This window comes from Montipora foliosa, chromosome 8, assembly GCF_036669935.1.
Source record: "Montipora foliosa isolate CH-2021 chromosome 8, ASM3666993v2, whole genome shotgun sequence".
NCBI classification, from domain to species: Eukaryota; Metazoa; Cnidaria; class Anthozoa; order Scleractinia; family Acroporidae; genus Montipora; species Montipora foliosa.
This window is the reverse complement of record NC_090876.1, coordinates 43,990,485-44,000,484: the sequence shown is the minus strand read 5'-3', so window position 1 is coordinate 44,000,484 and position 10,000 is coordinate 43,990,485. Positions and strand designations below refer to the sequence as shown.

Below are 10,000 nucleotides of genomic sequence, written 5' to 3'. Positions count from 1 at the left end.
CCCTGTTACCTGATTGGATGGTATTTCCAAGAGCACTTAGCTGACTTGCATGGCTAGTAGTTTTAAAGTCCATTGTATAAACTCTAACATCGCTAATTTCAAATGGTACAACTGGTTGTAATGATAGCATGCTACAATATAATTAACAATACTTCCAACTGATGCAAGTTTTAAAAGCACTGCTGCTCCTGACTCGTCAAATCCCCCCGATTATCTCTACTATAAGAATCAAATATTTTGAATGAATCCCTGTCTACTTTCCTAATGGCTATTGTATTATTACATTCAATAGTTAGTATACAAAATGATTATGTCATAGAAGAAAATATCAAATCCAAGAATCTCCTTAAAGAAATGTATGGCATCAAACTTCCCTCCGATAGGGTTATAGGATGTTTCATGTGAGCATTGACATTGCAGGCTAAGCTTTCACTATATTGTTGAGTTAAATGTATTGCCAAATATGGACACACTGACCGGCAGTTCAGAAAGAAGCAAAAATGTTTGCTGAGTGCACTTTGAGAGTAAACTGCAGAGATGTATCCAGGTTTCAAGTTTGGGGGTCCATTGCAAAATTTTGGAGGTCCAGCTAATTAATATTCAAGAATTAATATTCAATCTGTTGTCTCTTAATTGCTGCTGCAGTACCCTTCCAGATTTCTAAATTGCACAAAAATAAAGTCTTATCCCTCTCCTCGAAATATGTACTTAAAATAAAATGACCAATTTCTTTGAAACTGTTATGCCCGTTGATTCATCAATCAAAATGTATGGGCTGCCAAAGCTCCATCGACCACATCTGAAAACGTCTCGAGGAATCCGTACGCTGTAGGAACTGTTAGCTCCAGTTGATAAATGATCTAGATCTCCACAGCAATAAAAAAACAGATCTGAATGTCAATTTTCCGCAAAAAAAAAAAAAGCATCATTTATTTTAACAACACTTGAGGTGTAATTTAGGAAATACACAGTTCATCGTCGGCCCGTGTGGCCGTGACTTCTCCATGGCAAATGTTAATAATCAAGCGACTAAATACATTCAAGTTTCATGTTCAACACTTCATTTTTAACACTAACTGCGAAAAAGTTGCATAATTTGCAAAACTGACAAGTTACGTGCAAAACAAGAACCGAAAGGATGACCCGTGCACGCCCAGAATTAACATCAACAGGGTCGCACAAAACGAAAATTCAACATACTACGCCGTTGGATTCTCTTTCATTTCACTCACCATAAGCAAACCAATGCTTGAAATTCGCTTGGAAAGCAAGCAACAAACTGAGCTTCGACTGAAATGTTTAGTTATCACTGGCGGCAGATTGAAAGTGTCGCCGATTGTCTAGCCTAAAAAAACAGCTCCGATTATATTGTCACGCAACACGTGGGAATTCAAAACTTAACTCCTCAAACTGGGCATAATCGTTTACAAAATGAAATCATTTGACTACAAAAATCCGAAAATAACTGCTTACTTTGAAATTTAAGGGATTCGATCATTTCTCCGTTGTGAGAAATGGGAATGTTCAATTTCCTTGCGAAATACGCCGTTCGCATGTTTTTCGTGATGTTTGTAATTTGCATGAACATTCGATTTTTTTTCTGCGTCCAATTGGACCCTTTGTTCCATATTCTATGCGTCCAAAAGGAAAACGAGTGCATCCCAGGACGCAATCTGGATACATCACTGAAACAGTACAAAGAATTTCCAGTGTGCAAGATATTCGCCAAGTCAGCAGCATTCCGAATTCCTTATGATGCTGATAAACAATGGAAATTAACATTAACAAGTTCGCTACATATTGTTTTCCTCGGTTTTCACCGAAAATAATGCTTGATTGCGAGAAGAAAGCACTGATAGTTTTAGCGGCATCAATATTCACAACAACGGGGGATCGTGGGTTCGTTTTCACGTCAATGACATGTCAAGTAGAAGCGATACAATGCAAATGAGGTTTATCATTTCCCTTGCCGAACGTGAGCCCGTGTCAACCACGAGCCACGAGCCAACCTCGAGTCAAGCCCAAATGTTTTCATTTTTTTTCATTTTTGAGTTTCGTGCTCGTCTGTTACTAAGGTTGAAGCAGCTTAGTTCTTCTACTTCTCAAAGATGAAGGAGTTTCGCAAATTGTTACAAAACGTACTTACTGTTGGTGTGATAGAACCCAAAACCTTGGCTGCCACTGATAATATCTCCATTCACAGCAATGCTATGCTTCAAGGTTCTTGGAGACCTTTCCCCATAAAACCCGTACACAAGGAAGAAATATGTTGCACATGATTACTCTGATAAAAATTGTGTTCTACCGAAAAACATGTCCTCCATCAATTTGGCCGCGGAGAGAATGGGTTGGGATCTAATATTTCTTGTATGGGTACCCTGTGTATGAAACGCAAGATGGCGCTCGAGTGGCACGAAATGCTATAAATATTTTTTCACAGTGTGTCGTTGAAATGGAACTTCTGTATCAGTTGGGTGTAATTAACAAAGGTCGGAATCCGTGAGGAAAATTAATGGATATCGAGGTATGCAGGAATTAAAGATAAGCTTAACTCTTGCAATCGGCATTGAAAAAATGATGACACTGTATTGTACAAAACTGGCGAGTATATTTCTACAAACTTTTAAATGCGTTTCTGTGGCCATGAAACTCAAAAATGAAAAAAAATGAAAACATTTAGTCTTGACTCGAGGTTGGCTCGTGGCTCGTGGTTGACTCGGGCTCGCGTTTGGCTAGGGATCTAAGGAAATGATAAAACTCGATACAAATAAGTCTGTGTGAGCCACAGGCGGTTCAATTTCGAAATTTCATAACGACGGACTAAACTTTTCAATACTGGCAAATAAATCGCTTCTCAGTAAAAGAAAAGTAAGAGAGAACCCGTACCAGAATTTTCCCATGAAGCATTTGAACCCATGACGGCCAGTTTACAAGACTGGCGCTCCCACCAAGCTACGGTGTCTTGCTCGTAACCTACACAAACTGCCACTGACATTAACCCATGAGATTTGATTGACGTCCTTTCGTAAACATGAAAAACACTACGGCTGTGAGAGAACAATAGCTTTGAACCTTCAGGAAAGATTTCACCGTCCACAAGTACATGAATCGACGCCGCTAGTGTAAGACTGCCTCCGTGCCCTAATGGATAAGGCATCAACCTCCATCATTTCAACTAAAAATCGTACGGAAAAGAGGAAAGCCGAAAGATGAAGCTGTGAAATGTGAAGTCATGAGTTCTTGGTTTAATCAACGCTAATTCTTGTTAGTTCCTTTCTCTTGCTAGTGCTTTTGGGGGGAATTTGCACAGTAGGAGATCCCTTTTACCTTTCACTTTTTTTGAAAATCATTTCAGTTTTGTCTTGCCTCATTAAAAGTCCCCTGACATAGATATACGTCTTAGGATAAGATATTATCAGCATCTTTTGAATACGATATTCCTTGCATAGAACCTGAAGTGGATTAAAAAATCAAGCAAATAAACAAATAATTAACTCAAGAGGTGTACAGTCCAAGAGTTGGACTCAGTTTTATTTATTCCTATCTATTACGATTGTCCGTTTGTCTGATATCCGACCAAAATAAAGGCGATATGATGATGATGTCGATTGAATAATTGCCACCACAATTCGCTAAGTGTCTTTTCTTATTAAAATATTGTGGTCTCAGAGGGGTATAAACGATAATAAATTGCACTTGCTATTAAAAGACACTTTTGTAAATATGTCCTGAAGTGCACCATACTTAATGCATGGAGATGCCTTTCTTTCATGTTTTCAGCCGTATTTTTGGCCTTGACCCTGCACAGAACACATCTTTTTTCGAGAAGATAACCAATAAAATCCTTCGATTAAATTATGTGCAACTAATTTACAAACCCGTGCGAAGCGAAAACAAAAGATTGTGCAGGGTCACGGTGAATTCAACATCGATTGCGACAACATTGTTCTCGCTTTTGAAGGTTCTAAGGTTTCATAACCAGTCCCTCGATTATCTATGAGTGCACAGAAGAATCGAAGAAGAGAATAATAATAAGGAGAAAATTTATTTGTACTTTATTCTTGCCTTAGTATTAACTACAATTGGTATTAACTAAATAAATTAGAGTACTGGCTCAGTCAGCCTGGAATAACCATAAGGGCTAGCGGAGCCAGGTAGCCAGTTAACTAATTAATGGAAACTGTTGATTACAATAAATTAAATTACAGGTCGGCAAGAAGGCACATTACATTTTTGTCATTATAAGACACACAACGCTGCAACCTGGCAAAATAAATATTTATAACAACTTGAGTAAATATGTTAAGAGCTCCTATTATATGCTTCTAAATTTTCAGTGGCTTTGTGGCCAACAAAGGCCAGGGATAAAAAATGTAAATACCAAAACCAAGAAGCAATTCCAACCTAAAATAATATATAGATTTTGCCAAGCCTAAAAGAAGAGCTCGCGGGTTATTCAGTTATTCTTACAATAAGTTAACTTGGCTTGAGCCTGCGATCCAATCCAACTTCAAAAAAACAGCTGACCTCGATCAGCTCTAAACATGAGCCCGCGATATGGTCACGTGGTACTGGTCACATTGGCATACATGGAGGAAGGGGGGGGGGGGGGGGGAACCAAATTTTCTCGCATAGATGAGTTAGCCATATTTTTTTACCCATGGTGCCCTGCTTAATTGGGTCAAGTACTGAAAGTATACCAACCAAAACGTTCACTACAAAATTCTCGATAATCATCTGGTTTGAAAGCGTTAGAGAAGAGACTCTACTCTAACATTCACTCCGTCTTTTGCACTTAAAGTAATCCCGGAGTGTATGATCAAAGGAACTTGTGTCTCGGGTGATCGCACAAACTTGAACTTCATCAGGATTTTCACCAGTGCTATCTTAATCTCCAGAAGAGCAAATCTCATTCCAATGCAGTTTCTAGGTCCGGCTCCGAAGGGAAGGTGTTGGAATGCGTGTCGCGTATCGTTTGCGGGGCCTCGGAATCTCTCGGGGTTAAACGTCTCCGGGTCCTCCCAAGCATCCGGATCATGATGCAGAGCATATATGGGAATGATAATCTCTGTTCCAGCAGGAATGTGAATGCCATTATTGTCGTAATCTTCTGCACACTCGCGGTTGGCAAATGCGGCTGGTGGGTTTAAGCGTAGAGCTTCTTTAATGACGCAGTCGAGGTACTCAAGGTCACGACAAACGTCGTACAAAGTCTTATTTCCTGAATCGCTTTCTATGGCTTCTTTAATTTCTGCCCTTAGTTTGTCTTGAAGATCTGGATTCACAGCTAAGTGGTAGAGTATAAAACTCAACGTGTTGCTTGACGTCTCGTATCCAGCAATCAGGAATACGAATGATTGCGCGACAATTTCATCATCGGTCAGTTTGATGATCCCTTCTTCCGTGGTCTCCTCGTGAGCTGTCATAATCAGCTGCAGCATATCTTTTCGCCCCGTGTGACCATGCTGACGGCGGCCTTTGACGACCTCTTGTGCCACTTTTTCCATGTAGCTTGCATCTATTCCTTTCAGTGCTTGCAAGAACTTTATGACTAAGTAACCAAATGGTAGACGAGTGATGTTACGAAGGATTTGAGGAGTTCGGAAAAACTTTTTGGTTTCCGTTACTATGTCACCATTTTCACCCAGCTGAATTTTGGCATCCACGCCGAAAGCAGTGGATAAAATCACCTCGAGAGTCAGCTTACTGAACCAATCGAGCATGTCAACACTTTGATCTGCAAAGGTAAGAAATGAAAATTAAAAAAAAAACATTATTAAAAAGGGACGAGATCAAATGAAATTTCTCAGATTTTAATGGCCCCGAGCGATCTCTAGACATAGACGGCGTTTACAGGAATACAGTTTCACATCGACAAAATCACGTCAAAGTTGATGCGTTTTGGGAGTATTCATATCATATTATACATGTTTATTTACCCTCGGATTTTAGAGTAGCTTGATGTAGCTAGTATCTCCGAGCATTTACCCTCCCGACCATGATACACCACAGAGGAAAGACCACAACACCGGCAACTCCATGCCCTACTCTTTTACGTCCCACAGGATTATGAACATTGAAGGGTTGTGAGACGGGGTCTATGGTTTATCGTCCTTACCGGAGAAGACTAGAGAGTCTAAGCATTTGCAGAAGTCATTACAAAGGCAGCACTTTCTCCTCAGTTATTTAAAAGACCCTAAGTGTTGGTCCAGCTCGCGACCTCACGACCTCACGACCTCCCGCGTGACAGCCCGATGCCGCGAGTCAACCAACTGAGCCACCGATGCGCGGCAGTTGAAACCGTTTTCGCAGTATTTACGTCATGCCCAACTCATCACAGACTAAAGGGAGACACAATATCTTCCACAAAATTGTCCCACCAGACACGAATTCTTCCAATAATCAGTGGCAAAAAGTAATTGGGACGCTAACGCTATGATGGGCCTGTAAACCTATCAGACGTCAGAAACCGTAAGCATAGCTGTCAAAATTCCGCTAAAAAACTTCAAAAGAGAAGTTGTTGCCCCCCGTCCCACCCAATCAATAGGGAATTTCAGCAAAGACGACGGGTACGGCTACGGTAACGCCACAAAGCAAGAATATTATTGGTTGAAAAAGGAAAAATGCTCGTGCTGCACTTGCAACACGAATTTCCGTGCATTTCTTTGCCGTACTCCACAAAACAACAACGTGAAATCACCAAATCTTAGGTTTAGACGACAACGTGAGCATATAACAATGAAAAAGTCATTTGCAGTTTTGACTTTAAAACCGTTCGTACCCATCCAGTTACAGGATAGTTAGCCTCTATTGTACAATGTGAACAAGACGGATTAATCGCGAAATACTTGCGATAGCGCTAAGTTATATTTTGGACTAACATCTTCGTTGCCGTAGCCGTCGTCTTTGCTAAAACTCCCTAACGTCGAAATAGGCAACCTGGAAGGAGGAGCTAATTGTTCAAACTAAGTAAGAAAACCAACTTCAAAGGGTGAGCGTGACTTGTGCCTCTGATTGCACTGAGGGCGAATCCAGAAACGTCGCTTGGTCGTTTTTTTAATCTCTTTGCCGGAGCGTACCAGCGCCTGGAAAGCGTTTAACACTTCAAAAAGTCTCTGTCTATGGTTATGACACGCTTCTGATGGTATAAGCGAGGGCTTCACTTCGTGCGAGATTTTGAACCGAACAATGCAAATTTTGCGCAGAAATAGTAACCGTATTCAAGTCGATGTGGTCTCGCCGTTTACACGACAAGTGAAAGCGAATCGTTTTCAAAACGCTGCATCGTTTTCAAATCGATCCAGTTTCGGCAATGGTCTCGATCGGTGTCATGTAAATGAAAGGCGTAACCGATGCGGTTCGTGTAAACGCTGCCATAGTGAATGTTCGCCGATGTAAAACCATTTCTCCAATAAGATGGAAGTTGTAGCGATCATAGGAACATTCTTTTTGGCTCGAAGATTGCGTGACAAGGTACACATGCTTTTTAAATTAAACTGAAGGTCTCTGATCTCACTCAGTCGTGAATGCTTCTGTATTAAGATCAGTTGTGTGAAATTTTTACTCTACGACAAGCCACGACGGCGAAAAAGTAGTGAGGTCAAAAAAAGGAGAGTCACCCAGAGAGGATACTCTTAAATGATCGAGAGTTTTGCAGTCCAAGCTCATTCGGCCACATTTAATATTTTGACTCTATGTCAATCAAAACTCTGTGCTAATAAAAACATTGTATAGATGTTTTTTCCCATAGATACTGAGGCACAAGGATTATCACTGTTTTTTTTTTTTTTCATCTTTAAGAAGAATGCTATAACTCACCAGTATCGCAAATCTCTTCAAGTTTCTTTACAAGAGTGTCACATGATTTCTGGATTAGTGGCACCATCAACTTAATCTTCCCCGCGGTGAACGTCGGAGTCAACGTGTTGCGGATGCGCTTCCATTTCTTGTCCCGCAAGGCACCTACATTTTTAGCGAATGACGTATTAGGTGGTGGTTCGAATTGGAATCTATTGCGAAAGTATGGAAAATCCTTGATCATGATCTGCTTTAACAGCTCGGGGTCACCCACGACCAACGAAGGTCTCGCACCCAGACAGAGGGTATAGACTTTGCCATACTTTTTGAAGTAGTCTAGATGCATTAAGTGCAGGCCACCGTATTTTCGTGCCTCCAGAAAGTTCCCAAGAAAAGGAAGAGGCTTTGGCCCGGGAACATTAAATTTCTTCAGGTCCGTGAAGCCAAGCGTTCCGCACCAGTGAAGTAACAAGACGACAAGTAAGACAAGCGCCAAGATCGTTGTATAATGAACGAGGGATGCCACCGTTTCGAGAGACGTTATTTCGTGCAGCAGTTCAGCCATCCTTGCTTTTTCAGTTGCCGGTTTTCAGTAGCAACAAATAAGAACCTGAAGAAACAACAAGATCAATAGATGGTTTACAACCAATCCCTAGAGACACAGGTAACAATCATGTAATGTGCAATTGCTTGTGGAGGAACAAAAGGAGCTAATGAGAGATCTTTTACATGGCCATGACGTAACATGAAAACCACTTATTCAAAAAACCTCAAAAGCTAATTAAACATGCAAAGCTGTATGACTCCGAAATGAGTTACCAGTTCAGTCGGATGATTGAATTGATTGGGAACAAAGTTTTTAGGGCCCTTTTTAGGCCTTTTTGGTCTGCAAGTCATGCAGGTCAGGACGAGTTGCGACGATTTAGAGACAGTGTTGATCTATCCAATGTTACTGTCATGGCAACAGCAACGGGCTCGTGGAAGTTCGCATGATTTCATCTCCTCAAGAAGTTCATGACCCTGGGTCATGGACTTACGTCTCTTCTTCATAACCGCAATTAAAATACCGAGACGCCGATGCAAAATCGATAAAGTTTTGCCCAGTTTTTCTGAATCGATTCTGAACATTTTTCGGTTTGTTTATCAGCTCATTTTGTCACGCAAGAGTAAATTTAACACTTTCAACAATTTACGCGCAATTTAAAAAAAGGTATATTTCTGATTTTCACTGAAAGTTGTAGCATTAGATTTAGATAGCTTAGATTTATTTGTCGTTTGGATTTGTAACATTCTGCAATAAGGTCGTAAGCTGGTATACGTGTATTGTGTTTTTTTAGTTGGAAGGGTCATAACAAACACGGCTCCGCCTCGGGAAACAGTTCAACACTGAAGGGTCTCGAGGGAGGCCGAGGAAAAAAAACTCATTGTTTCCCGTTCCGGGTAGTCATTAAGTACTCATAATCCTTTTCCAGCGCCACTCACTTTTTAGTATTAAATGAAATTTCATAACTAACTGAATTCCAAAGCGGCGATGCGTGAACACCGTTTGATCGGCACGGCGTTCCGAGAGAAACTGTCAGACGAGACAATTTGTGAGGCCCTCCCAGGGGTTTTGGGGAACTAGAGAACATGGCTAATTTGAACTGGGGAACAGGGGAACAATGTCAAAATATTTTAGGGAACAAGAGAACAAAAATAATTGAAAACAATTTTAGGGATCAAAAAGTTGGGAACAAGTTTGAAAGTAATTTGGGGAACAAGGGAACACAAGCAAATATTTAAAGGGAACAAGGGAACAAGGATCCCACCCCCCCCCCCCCCCCCCACCCCCCAAGGCCTGGGAGGGCCTCATTTGTACCACCAAAAATCCATTGTTTTGTAGCGTTGCCTGCATACGCTCCCTATATAGCCTATATAGCCTATATAGCCTATATAGCCTATATACGTTCTTAAGGGTTCGTCACGCAATCATTTCTGGGAGGAATGATTGCGTGACGAACCCGCAAGAACGTTTGCGTAGGAGGCTACTCCCTATACTTTTCACAATCGATTTCACAACTCTAATTAGCTACAAGTGCGCAGGAGGTTCTTGTACGTCGGCTTTCATTTCGTCATGCCTACTTACATAAAACTTATAAACAATAAAACTTGCTTGACTACATGCCCGCAAAACAATAATCTGCATCAATAAAACACAAACGCA

At 40.9% G+C, this 10,000-nt stretch overlaps 1 protein-coding gene across 2 annotated transcripts in view; it reads right to left on the bottom strand.

Annotated features, from left to right (window-relative positions):
• Positions 1-4,026: 4,026 nt before the first annotated feature.
• LOC138012713 (cytochrome P450 3A8-like) overlaps positions 4,027-10,000 on the bottom strand; it is a 6,743-nt gene continuing 769 nt past the window's right edge. Inside the window, exons 1-3 of one of the 2 annotated variants that reach the window (XM_068859579.1) lie at positions 8,617-9,578; positions 7,819-8,407; positions 4,027-5,737 (exon numbers count right to left, since the gene is read on the bottom strand). In XM_068859579.1, coding sequence (XP_068715680.1) covers positions 4,752-5,737; positions 7,819-8,362 — 1,530 coding nt within the window. In that variant the 5' untranslated portion in view covers positions 8,363-8,407; positions 8,617-9,578 and the 3' untranslated portion in view covers positions 4,027-4,751. Of the gene's footprint in view, positions 5,738-7,818; positions 8,408-8,616; positions 9,579-10,000 lie in introns of those variants that run through there. The other variant, XM_068859580.1, reaches the window with a different exon arrangement.